This window comes from Heptranchias perlo, chromosome 20 (assembly GCF_035084215.1).
Source record: "Heptranchias perlo isolate sHepPer1 chromosome 20, sHepPer1.hap1, whole genome shotgun sequence".
Taxonomy (NCBI): domain Eukaryota; kingdom Metazoa; phylum Chordata; class Chondrichthyes; order Hexanchiformes; family Hexanchidae; genus Heptranchias; species Heptranchias perlo.
Genome location: NC_090344.1, coordinates 50,069,709 through 50,090,339, shown reverse-complemented (window position 1 = coordinate 50,090,339; position 20,631 = coordinate 50,069,709). Strand labels below are relative to the sequence as shown.

Below are 20,631 nucleotides of genomic sequence, written 5' to 3'. Positions count from 1 at the left end.
CATCAAACACTCCCAGGGCAGATACAGCACGGGTAAGATACAGAGTAAAGCTCCCTCTACACTGTCCCATCAAACACTCCCAGGGCCGGTACAGCACAGGTTAGATGCTGATTGAAACTTCGTCCACACTGTCCCGTTAGCATGTCTTAAAACAAGAAATGGAATCGCCCAATAGTCCTCTTCTGAGGCTGGATTAAACTGACAGTGAGAAATGCTGATTGCCCAGTTCTGAAACTTACCCTGAATATTAAGGTTGGCATTGGGTTAACAGTGCACTTCCTGCCATTGTCTACACTGAGGGAGTCCAGAGCTGGTGTTCTAGGGATGAGGGACCATTTCAAAAACTGATGGGTCTTTTTCCTTCACCAGAATAAAATGTTTATTTACCGAGGGAAGGATTACGAACGGTACGAGGACTTCAGATTGAAGCTGGCTACTCAGATTCCAAACGCTGAGAAGATGACCAGCACCTCTCCACCAACCGATGACCTGAAGAATTCCCCCAAGCAGTGTATCCTTTGTCCACTGACGGGTCATCTCCGAACCCACTCAGCTTTTATTTGGCAGAATTCTCTCCCTGCCTCTCTTGGAACGTTGATGTGGTGACTCTCTCTGAGTAGGGTCTCGTTGATGCCGCCTTATCCGGACACCAGACTTAAGTCAAAGGAGGGTCCGAATGAGAGGGTTCCATTGATCTGTGGAGAGACTGCCCCATCTTGAAGAGTTATGCACATGTCCACTCTAAAGGAGACCCCTATCTGAAAGTTGTCATCAGACTCAGACCCCTCAGATAATGAAGCAGTCCGAGCCCGCATGCAGCAAGACCTGGACAACATCCAGGCTTGGGCTCATAAGTGGCAAGTAACATTCGCGCCAGACAAGTACCAGGCAATGACCATCTCCAACAAGAGAGAATCTAACCACCTCCCCTTGACATTCAACGGCATTACCATCGCCAAATCCCCCACCATCAACATCCTGGGGGTCACCATTGACCAGAAACTTAAGTGGACCAGCCACATAAATACTGTGGCTACAAGAGCAGGTCAGAGGCTGGGTATTCTGTGGCGAGTGACTCACCTCCTGACTCCCCAAAGCCTTTCCACCATCTACAAGGCACAAGTCAGGAGTGTGATGGAATACTCTCCACTTGCTTGGATGAGTGCAGCTCCAACAACACTCAAGAAGCTCGACACCATCCAGGACAAAGCAGCCCGCTTGATTGGCACCCCATCCACCACCCTAAACATTCACTCCCTTCACCACCGCCGCACAGTGGCTGCAGTGTGTACCATCCACAGGATGCACTGCAGCAACTCGCCAAGGCTTCTTCGTCAGCACCTCCCAAACCCGCGACCTCTACCACCTAAATGGACAAGGGCAGCAGGCACATGGGAACAACACCACCTGCACGTTCCCCTCCAAGTCACACACCATCCCGACTTGGAAATATATCGCCGTTCCTTCATCGTCGCTGGGTCAAAATCCTGGTACTCACGTCCTAACAGCACTGTGGGAGAACCTTCACCACACGGACTGCAGCGGTTCAAGAAGGCGGCTCACCACCACCTTCTCAAGGGCAATTAGGGATGGGCAATAAATGCCGGCCTTGACAGCGATGCCCACATTCCATGAACGAATAAAGAAAAAGACTCAACATCTTCCCTTTAACACTGAAATGACTCAGAAAGGGAGCTCCAGTCAGCAGGAAAGATTGTTCAACTGGTACAGCAGCATCTCCACCAGTAAATGAAAAGGACAACAGCTTGCATCTTAACGTAGGTCTTGCTCTCAAACTTTGAGAGTCCATTAAACGTTCCCTTCCCTAACCCGATTGCTCAGATGTTCAGTGTTTCACTGTGAAGCCGGTTCTCGACCTCCCATTGCACTATAAAGACAAGCCTGTTCCAGAGCAGATCTTGAAGTAGGTGGACTTTTATTTTTTGTGTCTTTCCCCACCTCATCGCTCATTTTGCAAAACCCTCTGATGTTCTCCCCAACCTCCTTCCCCCACCTGACCTACCAGGTATCTGCCAGCGCCGAGCTGTCTCAGACCAGTTCTCGTGTCTTGGAGGCCTCTGGTTGGCATCTGTGGTACAGAACGATGCCAGTCTCCTGAATCCCCAGTGCAGCTGCTCCCAGGCTGTTGAGCTGCTCTTTGTTCCAATGTGGTGGGTTTTCTCACAGAAAGGTTAATAAATGAAACCTGCTTCATTTCCTACAGGGTGGGCAGTTTTTAAAACCAGCATGCCTCCTTAATTGCTGGGCAAGACTGGCACTGGCAGAGGCCCAAGAGGAGGTTGCCTACTTACTGCCTCCCAGCCGAAGAGACATTTAGCCCACTCGAAGACTGCAAGTAAAGATGGGGAGGGAACCAAGAGTGAAGGAGGGTGTACATCTTTTATTGCAGGTGTCATATCTTAAACAAGAGCGTAAAACATGACCCATTTTGAAAGGTAGAAATCCAAGCCTGTGAGGTGTCTTCAACTTTTCTCACACTGTTTCTCAAACAGCTTCTACCGAGCCAACGAGGTTCAACAGTTCCAGTATTCGCGACCATTCAGAAAAGGAGAGAAAGATCCCGATAATGAGTTTGCGGTAAGACACATTCTTACTGCAGAAGGATCAGTTCTGATTAATGACGTTTTCTCTCAGCTTTTCTCCACCTGTAGACTCCTCCCTCACTCACTTTCCCTCGGTGGGTAAACTGGTATTTGGAAAATTGGAAATGGAGTACTCGTTCTCCTCCCCCACCCGCCCCCCCCCCCCCAAAAGGTCCTGCATAACCTTCGACCCAGGACCTGTAACCTTTTATACTACCAATAATAGCAATGAAATAAATGACCAGATAATCTCTTTTTAGGAGTTGGTTGAGGGATAAATGTTGGCCTGGACAACGGGGAGAACCCCCCTGCTCTTCTTAGAATAGTGTCCGTGGGATCTTTTACATCCACCTGAGAGGGCAGACGGGGCCTCGGTTTAACGTCTCATCCGAAAGACGGCACCTCCGACAGTGCGGCACTCCCTCAGTACTGCACTGAGAGTGTCAACCTGGATTATGTGCCTCGAGGGCATCTTTCTATTGAATTAAATAGAAAGTAACTTTAATATGTTGGAAGCATACTAGCATTACTGGGGGGAAGGGAGAGGAACATGTTGACATCACCATTACGGAGGCTGGGGTCAGAGAATAGAACAGTTTTATGTGATGATCTGGTGCTCAGGGGCTCAGAGAAGTGGGAAAAGGATAGATATTTCCCACTTTTTGTCCTTGTTTTCTGGCAAACATGAATGAGAATTGGGTGATGTCCATCACTCCATATCTGTAGGTCCAGGGTAAGATGGCTATTAACCCTTGTGGGCTAAACGTTTGTTTTTCTTTACAGACAATGTGGATTGAAAGGGCGACTTACACAACTGTATACAAGTTCCCTGGCATTCTGCAGTGGTTTGAGGTCAAGGCTGCTTCGTCTGTAAGCATTATCTTGTTTATTTTATAAAAAAAAGGATTTTCATTTCAAGGTTTTTTCTTTAAAAAGAGATCCCAAGATAGACACAGATGATTGGGCCATTCAACCCAACCGAGCTCATGCATCTAGAGAGACCCTAAAGTCACCCTTTCTTAAATCATTCCAGTGTGTTTGCCACCACTAACCTAGCTGGAGTCCATTCCCGTGTGTTGATCACTCTTTGTGTGAAGAACGTCCTCAGTTTGCCTTTCACCAAATTTACCAGAATTTGTCCCCCCAAAATCCATCAACAAATTAGTATCACTCGGAGGGGAGTAAGAAAAAAATAATCAGCCAGAATTCCCACCTGTTTGCTATCACGTGACCCTTGCTTGACCGTGCACGCATGTGAACAGAATTGGGTTCAGCTGTGATGCCCTCCATGGTCAAAGAGCTAGTTGACGGACACATGAGGAATGACCACTGAGGCGAGTTACTCGCGGGGGTTGGGGGGGGGGCTACTGGTACCTGTGGAATCGTACCACAGCATCGCCTTTCAGGAGAGAAAATCTGGAGGGAAGCAAATGACGAAAAGGAAATGATACCGTCTGCTGAACCAATTCCTGTTCTTGATCTAGGAGGAGATAAGCCCACTGGAAAATGCCATTGAAACGATGGAACGGGCGAATGAGAAGATCAGTAACATGGTGCAGCAGTACGCATGGGACAGGTCGCTGCCTGCTCATCCTCTCTCCATGCTGCTCAACGGAATAGTTGACCCGGCTGTGATGGGCGGATTTGTGAACTATGAAAAGGTACGTGAACTGGGAAGACCTGAACAAGGGGAGAGCAGAGAAAAAAACCTTGAGAAGTTCAAAGGTAATGGGCCAACTGGACAACCACATAAAGCAGAGGTAATACATTCTCTACCTGACCACAAATAAATCAATCTATTTGCTTCCCATCCCTGAGCTTCAAGTCTTTCTTTTAATTCGTTCATGGGATGTGGGCGTCGCTGGCGAGGCCGGCATTTATTGCCCATCCCTAATTGCCCCCCTTGAGAAGGTGGTGGTGAGCCGCCTTCTTGAACCGCTGCAGTCCGTGTGGTGAAGGTTCTCCCACAGTGCTGTTAGGAAGGGAGTTCCAAGATTTTGACCCAGCGACGATGAAGGAACGGCGATATATTTCCAAGTCAGGATGGTGTGTGACTTGGAGGGGAACGTGCAGGTGGTGTTGTTCCCATGCGCCTGCTGCTCTTGTCCTTCTAGGTGGTAGAGGTCGCGGGTTTGGGAGGTGATGTTGAAGAAGCCTTGGCGAGTTGCTGCAGTGCATCCTGTGGATGGTACACACTGCAGCCACGGTGCGCCAGTGATGGAGGGAGTGAATGTTTAGGGTGGTGGATGGGGTGCCAATCAAGCGGGCTGCTTTGCCTGGATGGTGTCGAGCTTCTTGAGCTGCACTCATCCAGGCAAGTGGAGAGTATTCCATCACACTCCTGACTTGTGCTTTGATCACAGTACATACCTTCGTGCATCTACTAGACTTCAAAGGAATACTTTCTGCTGGTTCCTTGCTGTATCATTTCACCCCTGGGTGAGCAGATCAAACTGTGTCACTTTGTAGAAAGTCTCCCATTGGTAAACATCTTTGTTCTTCATTTTTTTAGGCATTCTTCAATTCAAAGTACATGGATGAGCATCCGGAGGATCAGGAGAAGATAGACACCTTAAAACAGCTCATAGCCTTACAGGTACGGTACTATCTCTGTGCATTCAGGAGAAGCAGAGACTAACACTCGACTTACTGCCTCTAGATGAAGAGCAGGAAATGGTTTAGCAGATAGCTTTCAGCATTATTAGCATTTTCTTCCTTTTATTCTCCTCCTGTGCCTGTGGGATGACCTCTGGTTTGCTCCTGTACTCAATCCTTTGTTTCCTCCTATTCATCATCTAAACACTTCCTCTCATCAACTTCTTCTGGATGCATGGGGTTAGTGAGCTCCCACATGTAAAAAGGCCAGCACCCAACTCTACCTGACTGCCCCCATCGTTAATTCCACGACTGTTGCCACACTTTCCGACAGGCTGTCTGACATCATGTCTTGAATGAGTCTTAATTCCCTTCAACTCAAGGTTGACAAAATCCTTTTCAGACTCCGACTCTGACGCTATCGTCCTCCTCAGCCGCCTGCTCAGGCTAAATTTGCTGGCGTATAACCTCTGCATTCTCATCGATCCTAAGCTAAACTTCTTAACCACGTACAGTCCATTGTCAAGGCTGCATTCTTCAACCTCTGGAACACTGTACACTTGCCTCGTTCCACGCTGAAACTCTGATCCGTACTTTCATCGTTTTGAGGATCTATTTCTCTTTACTGGCCTCTTCACCTCCGCCCTTCTCAAACTTCAGCTGATCCAGAACTCTATTGCCTGAGTTCTCTCATACTCCTGTCATCCCCCCGACCCTTGCAAAGCTCCACAGCCTGCCTGTACCCAACCACATTGAATTCAAAATCCTTGTTTTCATTTTCAAATCCCTCACTTCATCCTGAAATAATCATCTCCAGCCGTGTGCCCCATTCACATTCTCTGCTTTACTAATCAGATTACTGTGTGTTCCCCATTCCTTCCCTTTCCGCCTTTGGAGGCCAATCTTTCACTCACTATATCCCTGCTCTTTGGAATTTCTCCTCAAAACACGATGCTATGCTATCTCCCTCTCTCCCTTCAAAATCCTCCTCAAGCTGCATCTCTTTGTGCTTTCAGTCTCCCCCGACCCCAAATTCCTTAATTTCCTGTTTAGTATCCACATCTTCCCAAGTAAAACTTTGAGGTGTTTGTTTACATGAGAAGTGCTGTATGAATGGAAGGTGCTGCAGAAATCATGAAATGTAAGAGTGTTCACTGATGAGACGTGAAACCGTCTGCCATTTCAGGTGGACGTAAAAGGTTCCATGGCACTATTGGAAGAAGAGCAGGGGAGTTCTCCCCGGTGTCCTGGTCAATATTTATCCCTCAACCAACATCACTGAAACAGATTATCTGGTCATTATCACATTGCTGTTTGTGGGATCTTGCTGTGTACAAATTGACTGCCGCGTTTCCTACATTACAACAGTGACTATTTCAAAAGGACTTCATTGGCTGTAAAGCGCTTTGGGACAACCTGACATCATGAATGGTGTTTTATAGATGAAGTCTGTCTTTCTTTCGAAAGGTAGAACTTGTACACAATGGGGATTTATTCTAGATCAACCGGCCTTCTCACTTTCTGAAGTACACAAGGGCAATCTGATTTGTCACAGAATACACTTTGTTTTCTGTTTTACTCCCCGTATCTTACTTTGCCCAGCAGATGCTCTGCTCCAAAGGCCTCTACCAATTCAAATCTTGCTCCAGATGCTAAACGACTGTGACTGGTGGCTCTTCTCAATGTTTCACTCTTTCCCTTTGGGTATGTGCCTGATTGTTACTTGGTGACTTTGTCAAGAAGCATGGTTGAGGTTGGAATCTCACTGTGCAGTATCCTGTCTGGATTACTGAGTACAGTTCTAGGCACACAATCACAGGAAGGATACAAGATGCTTCTGAGTATCAGGAATTTAGGTTCTGAGGAAAAGTTAAAAAAAAGTTGGGTTTTTTGGACAAGAAATGATTTTTGAGGTGACTCGATTGAAGTTTTAGTCAGATGAAACAAATTGACAAAAGTTGATCAAGGCAAATTGTTCACTGATGAAGAGTTCAAAAAGCAGGGATTTAAAAATGAGGAAATTAGGAGTAAGATGTGAAGTCAGGTGATTTCACCCAAAGGATAATAAAGTATTCGAATAAATTATATGGGAAGATCATTACAGTGGACAGAGTAGGTAAGTTCAAAGACAATTAGATGTGTTTTTGGAGAGAAGGGATTGAGGGATAAGGGGAGAAGGTGGGGATGATGCATGAAAAAGGGAGAGACTTGTTTGACCTAATGGCCATTGCCTGTTCTTAAAACTCTTTAATGTTTGGGAAATCATGGGCGTAAATTCAGATGGGAATCACTGCCAACCAGTACCCACTGGTTTCGCTGCTACCGACTTGCTCATGTTCCATGACTGCGGCCCTCTGCATTTTCTGCCTGTGGCTTTTTTTTCCACATTGCAAATGCAAGCAGATTCCACTGGATCCTGAAGTGGAGATCCCTTGAACTATTCCTTCAGTCCTGATGTTTTGTCTCCCTCTTTCCCAGGTCCCATTGTTGACCGAAGGAATCCGAATTCACGGAGAAAAATCCACAGAGGAGCTGAAGCCACTGCATGACCGGATAGTTTCCTGCTTCAAGGAGCTGAAGGAGAAAGTTGAGAAGCTCTATGGTGTAATAACCTTGGTGCGTTTACATTTTTTTGTTGGGGGGGGGGTTAAGGGTATGATTTTCACAGGTTCCAGGTAAATCTGCCTCCAGGTGCTTTTACAATGTAGGAGTGCAGCCAAAGGTAGACAACTGACTCTCCTGATGTCCTGGGAACCGACGAAAATGCTAGTTTATCAATGTTCAATTGGGATTAGAGCGTCAGCTTCTGTGAAATAATCCCAGAGAGAGCCGGTCCCTGCCTTACACAGGAGAATCCAACAACGACACCACAAAGGGCCCGACTCACAACCCATAGAGGCTACTCTCCCAGGACAGGCCCACCTGGGACCCGGCTGGCTCTGGCCTTGCACATTTCACTGTTTCTCCTGCTTAGTCACAGGTGCGCTGCCATTCGAAGAAGTATTCTCCGCTGGTCCCAGGTGGTGTTTTGAACCGATGGATCCACTGATCGAACCCTCCAGTTTGGAAATTCAATTCATGGGAAGTCCCCCATTTCTATACATAATTGCTTATTAATACCACAGGATTTGTTTGTGACAGACCAGTGAGTGATAAAAGTCAATAGCTAACAATCTTTTTCTTAAAATAAAACACACACCTGTGTGGAATGGTAGTTGGGTGATAAATGGACAATCTCATTGAGAAAGGCCAGAGGATGTTTGGTGTGGGAAATGGAACTGGTCCCAATTGAAGGTGTTTTGCTAAAGTTGAGGCAAATTGTTTGGACAGAGTAGAGGGAGTTTTATTCTGTGTCAAACCCATGCTATGCCAATTTTTGTCTGACAATTGCTCCTGTGAAGTGGCATAGAACATTTTATTACGTTAAAGGCGCTATATAAATGCAAGTTGTTGTTATTGTTGTGTCTGACCTGGGAGTATTTAATGTTGATCAGTTCAAAAAGGAATTTTCAGGGAAAGTAATGAATTTCAAGACAAGTCCCGATGGTGAAACTCCCTCTATGAGGCCCCATCAGTGAGGATGAATGGCCCAATTCAATCTCAGAGACCCGGAGGACAAAACTGCCTTAACGTTCCACATTGAGATACTTGAGAAAATATTTCAGGTGCCAGTCAGCTCCAGAGGTTTCTTAGTCAAAAGCTGTTTGTTTTTTTTTTCTGGGAACTAATCAGGAATTGATTGTGTTTGAACGTCTCCCCCAGCCGCCATCCCTCACCGACAAGAAACGGAGCAGATCGGGCTCCATGATCCTTCCGTACATAATGTCCTCCACCCTCCGTCGGCTCTCCACCATATCAGTGGCCTCTTCAGTGGCATCCAGCTCGTCCACGTCATCTGATAGCGCCTCCTCTAGACCAGGCTCCAATGGGTGAGTAGATTGCACCTTTCTTCTCGTCCCTGGATCCTCATGGTGCTGAAACCAAAACTCAGCACACCGTCTCGCACTTTTATTCTTTCCCAAGATCTCTAACCTGTGGAACTCCTAACCTCCCTCGTAGAAACGTAGAAAATAGGAGCAAGAGTAGGCCATTCGGCCCTTCCGGCCTGCTCCGCCATTCAAAATGATCATGGCTGATCGTCTAACCCAGTACCCTGTTCCCGCTTTTTCCCCATATCCCTTGATCCCTTTAGCATTAAGAAATATATCTATCTCCTTCTTGAATACATCTAATGACTTGGCCTCCACTGCCTTCTGTGGTAGAGAATTCCACAGGTTCACCACCCTCTGAGTGAAGAAATTTCTCCTCATCTCGGTTCTAAATGGCATACCCCATATCCTGAGACTGTGACCCCTGGTTCTGGACTCCCCAGCCATCGGGAACATCCTCCCTGCATCTAGTCCCTTGGTCTTCCCTTCGTCCTACAGTCTATAGATTCAGCACCATCTAACCATCATTTCTAGATTTACCTTGTTACCTGGAATTTTCACTTTATAAAAACCGGTATTGTTTTTTTTTGCTGGATGGCAATGTCTAATGCATGAGCCAATTTTAAGATGGATCACTCTGTTTATCATCTCCTCTTGGTTGCGAACAGACCAGTATTCACAGAGAGCAGGAGTCCGGTTTGGCTCTGTCCTCTTGGCTGGAAATGGCACGGGAGAAAGTACCATGTAAAATAAAATGTCACACTTTTCATTATTTACATGGAAGGTTTCCATTACTGAGATATAAAGCACAGATGCCTCACCCCATTAAGAATTGAATTGAGCGAGGTACAGTGATCTGTTTTTCACAGTTCTGTTTTAGACCCGCTGTTCGAGAGAAGGCCATTGACACTTTCCAGACTGGATGACAGCCTGGACAGAGAGGAGTTGGACAGCAGAGTGAACAAATCGAAAAGGAAGGAAAAGAACATCAGTAAATCTCAGGTCATCTTTGAGAGAGAACCGAAGAGTGATCTCTCTCCTGAAAAAGTCTACTTTTCAGAAATAGTAAGTATTTTACTACACTTATTTCCTGTGGAACAGTGTGGCCTGACCATATCTTATAATTCCAAATCGGTGCGTTAGTAAATGCACCACCCAGCATGGTACTGAGTGGCACAGAGCAGGAAAGTCCCAGTTCTTTCCCAGTCTGTGCTAAATTAGTTGATCACATTTCGGAAGCGCTACAATCAGTGCCCCTGGGCTAGGGAGGAAGACCAAAGAAAATGTACCGTCCACAGGATGCACTGCAGCAACTCGCCAAGGCTTCTTCGACAGCACCTCCCAAACCCGCGACCTCTACCACCTAGAAGGACAAGAGCAGCAGGCACATGGGAACAACACCACCTGCACGTTCCCCTCCAAGTCACACACCATCCCGACTTGGAAATATATCGCCGTTCCTTCATCGTCGCTGGGTCAAAATCCTGGAACTCCCTTCCTAACAGCACTGTGGGAGAACCGTCACCACACGGACTGCAGCAGTTCAAGAAGGCGGCTCACCACCACCTTCTCAAGGGCAATTAGGGATGGGCAATAAATGCTGGCCTCGCCAGCGACGCCCACATCCCATGAACGAATAAAAAAAAAAGTGTAACTGCTGTGAGAGGCCCACTAAAAATGCTGACTTGATAAGAAATTGCCTACTCCTGGTCAAATGAGTCAGACAATTATGGAATTAGTTGGAGAAATCGGCATCATATATTTCACCAGAAACAATTTTTTTTCTGATTTTATAGATCACTCCCCTGAGACCGCAGCGGCCAAAGAGTCTGCAGTTTGGCGATAAACGTCTCTCTTCGTTCCAGATCTCCTCCTCACAGCTAACAAACTCATCATCGCAGAGCTCAGCCCCGACTACCACAAGGACCCTGAGTACGTACAGTGTGGTTGACACAAGTCAAGAGTCTGGGTGATGCAAGGAATTTTTAGGAACCTTTTGTCCCAACGAGCTGATCCCTTTGTGATTGTTCTCAGCGCCTTCTCAATTGATCCCCCAATCCCTTCTCTCTCCAAAAGTGCATCTGATTGTTTATAAATCTCTGGTTCAGTGTTCCTTCAGAACTCATCTCCCAACTCTTGGGGTGAAAAAGTACTGTCTGAATTCTCTCTTCCACCAAACTTGTGCCTTCTGGCATTTGAATTCTTCACCATAGTCAGCAATTTGCCTGGATCAATTTTGTCAATTCCCTTTATGATATAAAAGTTCACTTAATCACCTCAAAAATATCCTCTTTTCCAATAAAACAAGTTAAATTTCCTTAACCTTGCCTCGGGAATTCCTAATCCCTAGAATCATCTTTCTTGCTTGCCTCTGTCCCCTCTCAAGGGTGATACAATCCTTCCTATGATTAGGTGGCCAGAACGGTACACGGTGCTCCAGATGTGGTCAGGTCAATCTCTTCAGGTACTGCTGCTTTACCTTTGGATGCTGGAGGTGAACAGCATCACAATGAGGAGAGAGAAACTGCGAATCCTGCAAATCTGAAATGAAAACAGGAAACTGCTGGGAATGAGGGTAGGTTCATCCACACCGAACACAAAAAGAGAGGTCAGTGTTTCAGGCGCAGACACAGCCCCGACCTCTGACCATGTTAAGCTGTGTTTTCTCTTTTACAGGTGCTGACCAACCTGCTGTACATTTCCAACATATTCTGCTTTTTATCTCAAGTGAAAGCACCTTGTTTCTTTATCCAATTCCTAAGTGACAGAATAGAATCAATCTGTGGGATGCTATCATACCGATCTTGCAATCCCTTTCTGAAGAGCTATATGGATAAATATTCAAACACATATTCACGGTTCAAATTGCAGGACTGATAGCGAGTTAAATTTGTTGCAGTCAGAAGGACTTCAAGGCATCGTTTGTTCTCCCATAGGCTATCCCATGCTGCAGACTGGCACAGAGATTACACCTGTCACGTGTGACACCCCTCCACCACCGCCCCCCAAGAACAAGCCTTATGAGAATGGGAGCCAAAGGGACTTGCCAGAGGTAGCAGAAGATATTTTAGTATTAACTGACTGGCATGATTGAGCGGTACACGGGGTTAGATTGTTGTGTTTTAAGTGTTAGATTGTTGTGTCCTATTTCTTATGTTCCCTAGGTTGAAATTGGGAGAGAGAGAGGTAGAGGAAAGGAGAGAGATGCAACAGAGGGGAGGAGGAGTGGGGGAAGAGAGAGGGAGAAAAGATCAAAAAGAGAGACATGAGGGGGAGTAAAGAGAGGGGAGAGAAGTCAGAACAGTGGTGGGAGGGAAAAGAATGAGCAAGGAGAAAGAGAGGTAAGAGGAGAGGAGAGCAACAGAGAATCAGTGTGAGAACAAAAGAGAAGAGGGAGAGAGAAGAGAAAGAGAAAACAAAGATCCAGGGGAGAGAAGAGTAAAAAGGTAAGAGGAATGAGGAGAGGGATAGAAGGGAAGAGAAAGAGAGGGGAGAGAAGAGAGGGAAAGGGGGAAGAGGAGAGAGAGGAACAGAAGGAGAGAGTGAAAAGAGGAGACAAGGGAGAGAGGAAAGAAAGAAAAGAGAGGAGGTGCAGACAAAAGGGGAGAAGGAGACGAGAGGAGATGCAGACAAGAGAGGGGAGAGGGAGAGAAGAGAGGGGAGAGGGAGGGAGAAAAGAGGGGAGAGCAGGAGAAGGGAGAGGAAAAAGGAGATGAGAGAAGAGGGGGGGAGAGAGAGAGAAAGAAAAATAGCAGCAGTGTCGGTGCAGGCATTTCATTTGCGATCAGAAGGCCTCTGGTGTGAATAGATGAAGAACTATAGAAGAATGAGTAATCTGTTTGTGGTGTTTTGCAGGCTGCCCCACCACTGCCCGATAAGAGTTCTCCACGGCCTCCACCCCCACCTCCAAAAGCAAGAAGATCTCAATCGATCTTTCCCCAAGGATACTCCCCGGGAGCTGAATAGCAGCAGATGCTCCCACAGTAGATGGAGATTCCTCGCGAGGTAGTGGATCACAGCTGTCCTTGAGGAAAGGGCTGCAGCCGGGATGGGGTTGGGGTGGGGGTTGGGGTTTGGGGGTGCTGTTGGACGGACACCTATGTCTCCGAGTGACATCAGTGCACCCTGAAAGCATGGAGGATCCTGGTGGAAAACACAGCTGGTCCAACAAAGGCCTGTCTGGACGTTAACAACGGGTGGGATACGGCTCCAACATCCCCATGTCCTCCGCTGTCGTCGCCTACAATGTTCACTGAAGTCTGAGTCATCACGTTACACACAGTTCCAGGCAAGATACTGGGGTTTTTTTTGCACCCTCACTAGCTCAGTTGGTACATGAACGGCCACACAAACCAGAACGATCCCTGGCTCCATTCCTCATCAGGTGGGACTGCACAATTCACCTCAACTCCCCTGACTTGCTCCTGATCACAGTCCGGAGAACTTGTGCTGGAGGCTCTGGGCATGTGGGTGTCAGGTGAGGACAGTATCCGAGAGTGGCTGTGATGCCCCTTGTAGTTCAATTGTCCACCAGCACCGTGTCCAGGCTCACCTTTGAAGAACTGCTACCTGGGCAAGGTACTTCGTGCAAGGACCCTGAAACCAGGGGAGGGTACCCCAACATAAGACACTGATATCGTACGGGGAGAGGGGGATAGCCCAGCGTGAGGACTACTGTCACAAGGGGAGAGGGAAGGAAAATAAAACACCAGGCTACCAAGGAAATTCAAACCGTAGCACATACCCTACATCTCCGTGTGTGTGATCTGTCCCTATTAATATGGTATATTAATATCAATGCACTGTATATTGTATATTAAATGCAAAAAAATTAACTTGTTAATTTAAGATTCTAAACATTTCAGTATAAGAATATTGCAGATGTCGATTGGTTTTAAATAATTATATTGAGTACATTTCTAATACAGAGTGTAGGATCTGGATGGAGTGCGTCGGGCAGCACTGTTACTGGGGTCTCGGTAATGGGGAGTGTATGAAAGGTTCATACCATTGCCACTGGAACTGTTAAAAATATCCAGCAATACAATCAAATATTTCAACCCGCCAGACTTTGGCCGTGTCTAGACAGACTATTTTCAAACGTATTGGGCCTAGCTGAAGTGCTGGTGGGTAAAGGCCGGTCACTGGGGGTGACAGCAGGTTCAGGGGATGAATCACGATCACGTTAGGTTTGAACGAAGAAGGCTTCTTGATCTCAACCTTCCAGAATACCAACCCCACCGCCTTCCCATTCCAACATCCGGTTGGTTCTTGCCTCAACCACACTCCCCCTGGCGATCTACTCCAACCGCCAATCACCTTCCATATCAAGAGATACTTCTTGGCATCGAAACTCTTCCACTCACCCTGCGTTCCTGGAGTATCTGAAAGTACTGCTCAGGTCCACTTCCCCCACCCGGCTATCTCATATTCCTCTCTAAGGTCCCCACCGAGGCAGCAAACCTGCTTGCACAACGTGTTGGTTTAACTGATTGTTCTTATGGTATCTGATATCAACATACTCAATAATCCTAGCACCAACACTGACTCTGCGCTTGGATGCAGGGATTGTAAAGGGAGGACGCGTGGATTGCTTGGAGTTTCTAACCCATGTACTGTTGATTTCCAAAGGTACTAATCCCCATTTTTTTGCTGTTAATTGAGGTACGATGCAGGTATGCGAGTGTAGACACTGTATTTGATGGAAAATAAAGTTGGTCATCCTGGACCCAGATGCAGTTCACACTGAAGTAAGGGTCTAAATACCAGTGTGACTTGCCAAGGAGGGGAATGCTGTGATTGACCCCAATACTCTCCCAGTGCTGATCTTGATTCCCAGTTATCTACATTGATTGACACCACCAATTAAATTGGAAAACGTTTCCTAACCAAAACAAAAATATACATTTTTGCTCGGGAACTGGGTGGTGCAGTGACTTAGAACCAGGGCCATGAAACCCAATCCATCCCAGGTTTGAGGGATAAAGTCTTTGTCTCTCACAGGTCTCCAAGATTACAGGCAATGGGTTTGGGCACTCAACACTGTTCCTATTGGGGGAGAAAGTTCACTACACAAAACCAATCGTAATTCAGCACAGATCGGCAATCTCACCGAGCAAAGCCACAAGGATTACCGGTTTGGAAAGTGGATAATGTCAGGCTGTTTCAGTAAGGGGGTGCTGTATTGAGCTTGGAATTGGGGTGTGCTGTTGGGTCAAAGTAGGGGGAGTTTTATTCTGCCCCTGCTTCATATGATACCTTACTTGGGTGTACAGGGCACAATTTCAAAATTTGCAGGTGTCACAAAACTAGAAAGTGTAGTAAACAGTTAGGAGGAAAGTAATAATAGACTTCAAGGGGACATAGACAGGCTGGTGGAATGGGTGGACACATGGCAGATGAAATTTAACGCAGAGAAGTGCGAAATGATACATTTTGGCAGGAAGAATGAGGAGAGGCAATATAAATTAAATAGTACAATTCTAAAGGGGTACAGGAACAGAGAGACCTGGGGGTATATGTGCGCAAATCTTTGAAGGTGGCAGGACAGGTTGAGAAAGCGGTTAAAAAAGCAAACGGGATCCTGGGCTTCATAAAGAGAGGCACAGAGTACAAAAGCAAGGAGGTTACGATGAACCTTTATAAAACACTGATTCGCCACAACTGGAGTATTGTGTCCCAGTTCTGGGCAATGCACTTTCGGGAAGATGTGAAGGCCTTCGAGAGGGGGCAGAGGAGATTTACTAGAATGGTTCCAGGGATGAGGGACTTCAGTTACGTGGACAGACTGGAGAAGCTGGGGTTGTTCTCCTTGGAGCAGAGAAGGTTGAGAGGAGATTTGATAGAAGTGTTCAAAATCATGAAGGGTTTAGATAAAGTAACTATCTGGTAACAACTGGCGGAAGGGTCGAGAACCAGAGGACGCAAATTTAAGGTGATCGGCAAAAGAACCAACGGCAACGTGAGGAAAAACTTTTTTACGCAGCGAATAGTTACAATCTGGAATGCGCTGCCTGAAAGGGCGGTGGAAGCAGATTCAATCGTGGCTTTCAAAAGAGAATTGGATAAATACTTGAAGGGAAAAAATTTGCAGGGCTAGGGGGAAAGAGCGGGGGAATGGGACGAACTGGATTGCTCTTACAAAGAGCTGGCCATGGGCTCAATGGGCCTCCTGTGTTATAACCATTCTGTGATTCTTAGACTTCAGATAGAAAAAGGACCACTTCTGGGGGTGCGGGGGGGGGGGGGGGCGGGGGGGACTAGGGGGGGGGGGGCGGGGGGGACTGGGGGGGGGGGTGGGGGGGACTGGGGGGACGCGGGGGAGTAGGGTAGACATGGATGAAAGACTAAAAAAAAATGGAAATTCAAATGGGGACACTGAGAAACCTCTTCACATCTAATTCCAGTCCAGCACGGACGGAGGCCAGGGAGCAGGTCACCTGACTTATCCATCGGCCATGGAAAGGTGCTAAGGTGAGCAAGTGGGGACCATCTAATGCACTCCCCACCACCCCACCATTAAATGATGGAGAATCATTAAAAACGGGATCAGAGAGTCACATTTTTCCCCTTCCTCTCCTGAAATTGTTGGCTTCCTGGTGGGATAGAGTTCCACAGGTACTGGCAGCCTCCAGAGTACCTCATTCGAGTGGGCCACGTGCGAGCCTTGACCAAGAGTGTTGGCAGGCCTTCAGCCAAACCCAATCCTGCCCTCACCCAACACCAACGCACGCAGCAGTTGTGACCGGATGGAAAACAGGAGCAGAAACCCTGGCTGATTCCTGCCCCCTCTCCCAGCCGAGGGGCAGTCAGGACAATTGTGGTGCCCCCAGTTGTGACCCTGACTGGGATCAGCTCACTTGAGCACTGGCTGGAATTGGAACCCAACATGTTAAATATTTCAAGTATGTATTTTTGCTGCTACACTAAGTCCTAAACTGGATAGGGATCATTTTTTTGCAAGGCTGTGGTTCTGGTGTGGAGCCTTACTGGACAGTCAGCCCTCGTGTGTTGGAGTGAGCTCGCCAGTCTTAACAGGGCAGCCGCAGAACCTTGCAACATTATCCCTTCAATGCTTTATCGTGAAGTAAGTTCTGTTGGGCAGGGAGCACATGTTGCCAGGTTTCACTGTGAAATTCAGGCGAGGGAGCCTGCATCAAAGGCCAAAGCCCAACACCCAGACCAGGTTACAAATGACAGTTTATAGTCCATCAAATATGGTATTCAGAAAACAAAAAAAAGAGAACTTGATTTTTAGACGTTAACATGCACTCCTGGTGTAAAGTTTGTAAATATACTGATTTTTAAAATAAATGTCATTATTGAAACGAGTGCACTTGTACTGAGCTCAACCATGCTGAAGTGAATATTTTGATCAAATTCTAAACAAGATACATTTGTATTCATTATTAAATAAGATGTGTACAGTGTTTACAGAGCTGGTTTCTTGGTTTTTTTTCTTGCATTAACAAAGGATCTGCAGGATTTAATCAGCAGTACGGTCGAGGCAGAATATCGGCATTTTGTGGAACAGTGGGACGTAGGTAAATGCTCACAATCCCCTTCCCTCTCCGATCTTGGTCAAACCGTTGCAGGTGGGAGAGGCACAGCAGCTTACAGAATGCTCAGGGTATACGTTCAAACCAGCTTTAATTTACGTGAAACTCTCCAGGTACAAATGGCCCTATTTATCTGATTCAGACTCCAGAACAGTAGCTCTGCTCGAAGTCTGAAGGGATCTACTAGACATCAGTAAGATACTTGCCAACTCAGTCGCAAAAGGATCTTACCCCACTCTGCCAAGATCTCAGTCCACTCACTGCCAGTGGTGCTCTTGAATAAAGATTGTGATCTTCTTCTCAGTCTGACAGAAGGCAGAGTGGGATCCAAGCTTAAGATCTGCTGAAAGAGTCACCACAAACCCAGGCAGAAAAGAAGATTTGTATTTCTCTAGCACCTTGTCATGTAGAATCATAAAATGATACAGCACAGGAGGCAGCCATTCGGCCCATCGTGCCTGTGCCGGCTCTTTCAAAGACCTATCCAATTAGTCCCACTCCCCCGCTCTTTCCCCATGGACCTGCAAATTTTTCCCCTTCAAGTTTTTATCCAAATCCCTCCTCATCTCGCCTCTGGTTCTTTTGCCAATTACCTTAAATCTGCTTATCGACCATTTCTGTCTCTTAGAAACAATCTCAAAGCACTTCAAATACAATGAATTACTTTGAAGTGCAGTGAATGTGTAAGCAACCATTTTGCACACAGCAAGATCCCAGCAATAAACAACGAGATGAATGACTAGCTCGCATTAGTTATTGAGATAACCCAATAAGGAATGTGTCCGCATCATGAGGCTTAGCAGTAAGTGGGAGAAATGGCCTGGGAACACTGGGGTGTTGGGATCTGGGAACATTGAAGTGGAAAGGCCCAAGTTCTGGGAGCGCTGGGAATGCAGACTAAGTGTTTGTGAGCACTGAGAGGAGGACCCAGGATTGGGGACTAGAGGTGGGGAGAGTCCTGAGATCCAGCCAGACTGGAAAGAGCTTTGGGAGCATTTGGGGAAGGATGGTGGAGTTTGGCATAATTGGCAGTTTCTGGGGTCGAGCAATATTTGGTGGTGGTGGGGGGGCAGGATATAGCTGTCTTGAGGGGGAAGAAGGGCAAGAGAATGAGACGCAAATTGCCCATGGCCATTTTCAATTCCAACTGGTCCCAACCCCCTCACTGCGTTCCTGCCTGCCAGCCTCCCTCTGTAACCCCTTTTGCAGCATCAGGCACTCCCCTGTACCCTCATCACTTTCTCTGTCCTCAGCCAGTTTTAGTCCTTACCAGTTAGTGGATGACTAGTAGGTTTGCTAACTTCTACAGTCTTTAATAAACAGAAATTGTTATAACTATACCAGGGATGAGCGACTTCAGCTACGTGGAGAGACAGGGGAAGCTGAGATTGTTCTCCTTAGAGCAGAGAAGGTTAAGGGGAGATTTAACAGAGGTGTTCAAGATTAGGAGGGGTTTTGATAGAGTAAATAAGGAGAAACTGTTTCCAGTGGGAGGAGGGTCGGTAACCAGCGGACACAGATTTAAGATAATTGGCGAAAGAACCAGAAATGAGACCATTTTTTTTTTACGCAGCGAGTTGTTCTGATCTGGAATGCGCTGCCTGAAAGGGCGGTGGAAGCAGATTCAATAATAACTCTCAAAAGGGAATTGGATAAATACTTGAAAAGAAAAAAATTTGCAGGGCTGTGGGGAAAGAGCAGGGGGAGTGGGACTAATTGGACAGCTCTTTCAAACAGGCATGGCCGACGGTCTCCTTCTGTGCTGTATGATTCTATACAAAGTTTACCGAAAACCACTCACAATTCATTTACAATTTCTGAGTTTGTAATATTTTAAAAAAATGTTTGAATTCCTAAAGACTTTTCAACTGTTCGATAAGGGGGGGGGGGGGGAAAGAAACTAATTCTTGACGTTTTGACAGAAAGGAGAATAAGAAAACCAGAAACTGCTGCTAATTCCAGGTGTATGAATCACAGCTCTTGTCTGACTGAGCACTTCACAACAGTTAATATTTTAAATGCGACCTGCCTGGGTGAAATCGTGAAGAATTCAATGTCCAGCCTCTTTCAAAGTCTTATTTAAAACACAAAGAACCTCAAATAAATTCGTCCCAGAGAGAGGAGACATCCATCGGCACTTGGTGCACAGCTTGCATGCTGGGAGGGCCTGCACATGCTCAGATCTGATGGAAATACTGGGAAACTGTTGAGGGGTAAAAATATCTACTCGAGGCCCAGGCTTTTGAGAGAAGCTGAGGCCTTGTTATAAAAACCATAATCGAAGGCATTAAGAGCCGATTCAGTGGGGAAATGTAATCATGTTTTTGTGAAAAAAAATCATTTTTCAATTTTTATTTTATTCAAAACCTTATTTTGGATATTTGATTTAGCGAGAAAGTAAAGGCAGAACAAAATCTTAAACGTTGAGTGAAACGATTGGTTCATTAACTAAGAATTCTTGCAACTGTTTACGTAGGGAAATTCAACGTTAAAGATTGAGATGAAAATAGGACAAAAAATATCGTGACAACAGGAGTGAAGTCTGTCGGCGGGAAGTTAGTGTTGTTTCAAGATTTTTAATAAGATTTACAGATTAGGAGCTGACAGGACAGGTCAGTGCACCACAGTGGAAGTGTCCGACATGTTACAACTGTCTAGGGTTACACCACCAGGGCAGATGTCCAGTCCACCCTCGAACTGTCCCCCTTCGTGATCAGGAAAGGATCGGAGGGAGAAATGCTAAAAATGATTTCACATTTCCCACAGCCGCACATCATGTGAAGGAATGAGAAATGAAACCCGCTGTGACTCACAGAGTTCAAATATTTCATTTTATTTCCATCTGTGAAATCAGTAACACTTCAGAAATATTTGTTTACTGGGCTGATTTAAACAGAACAGATAGTCCAACAAGCACTGTAGACTCAGAAGGAGAACTCATTATAT

The 20,631-nt window shown here is 46.3% G+C and overlaps 1 protein-coding gene across 2 annotated transcripts in view; it reads left to right on the top strand.

The window, feature by feature from the left end:
* The window catches only part of dock5 (dedicator of cytokinesis 5), a 158,312-nt gene extending 145,130 nt beyond the window's left edge, over positions 1 to 13,182 (top strand). For both annotated transcript variants that reach the window (XM_068001334.1, XM_068001335.1), the window contains 12 exons: positions 370 to 511; positions 1,843 to 1,924; positions 2,514 to 2,598; positions 3,387 to 3,473; positions 4,088 to 4,264; positions 5,116 to 5,199; positions 7,677 to 7,814; positions 8,961 to 9,127; positions 9,997 to 10,192; positions 10,924 to 11,059; positions 12,064 to 12,179; positions 12,983 to 13,182. In XM_068001334.1, coding sequence (XP_067857435.1) covers positions 370 to 511; positions 1,843 to 1,924; positions 2,514 to 2,598; positions 3,387 to 3,473; positions 4,088 to 4,264; positions 5,116 to 5,199; positions 7,677 to 7,814; positions 8,961 to 9,127; positions 9,997 to 10,192; positions 10,924 to 11,059; positions 12,064 to 12,179; positions 12,983 to 13,093 — 1,521 coding nt within the window. In that variant the 3' untranslated portion in view covers positions 13,094 to 13,182. The remainder of the gene's footprint in view (positions 1 to 369; positions 512 to 1,842; positions 1,925 to 2,513; positions 2,599 to 3,386; positions 3,474 to 4,087; positions 4,265 to 5,115; positions 5,200 to 7,676; positions 7,815 to 8,960; positions 9,128 to 9,996; positions 10,193 to 10,923; positions 11,060 to 12,063; positions 12,180 to 12,982) is intronic.
* Positions 13,183 to 20,631: the final 7,449 nt, after the last annotated feature.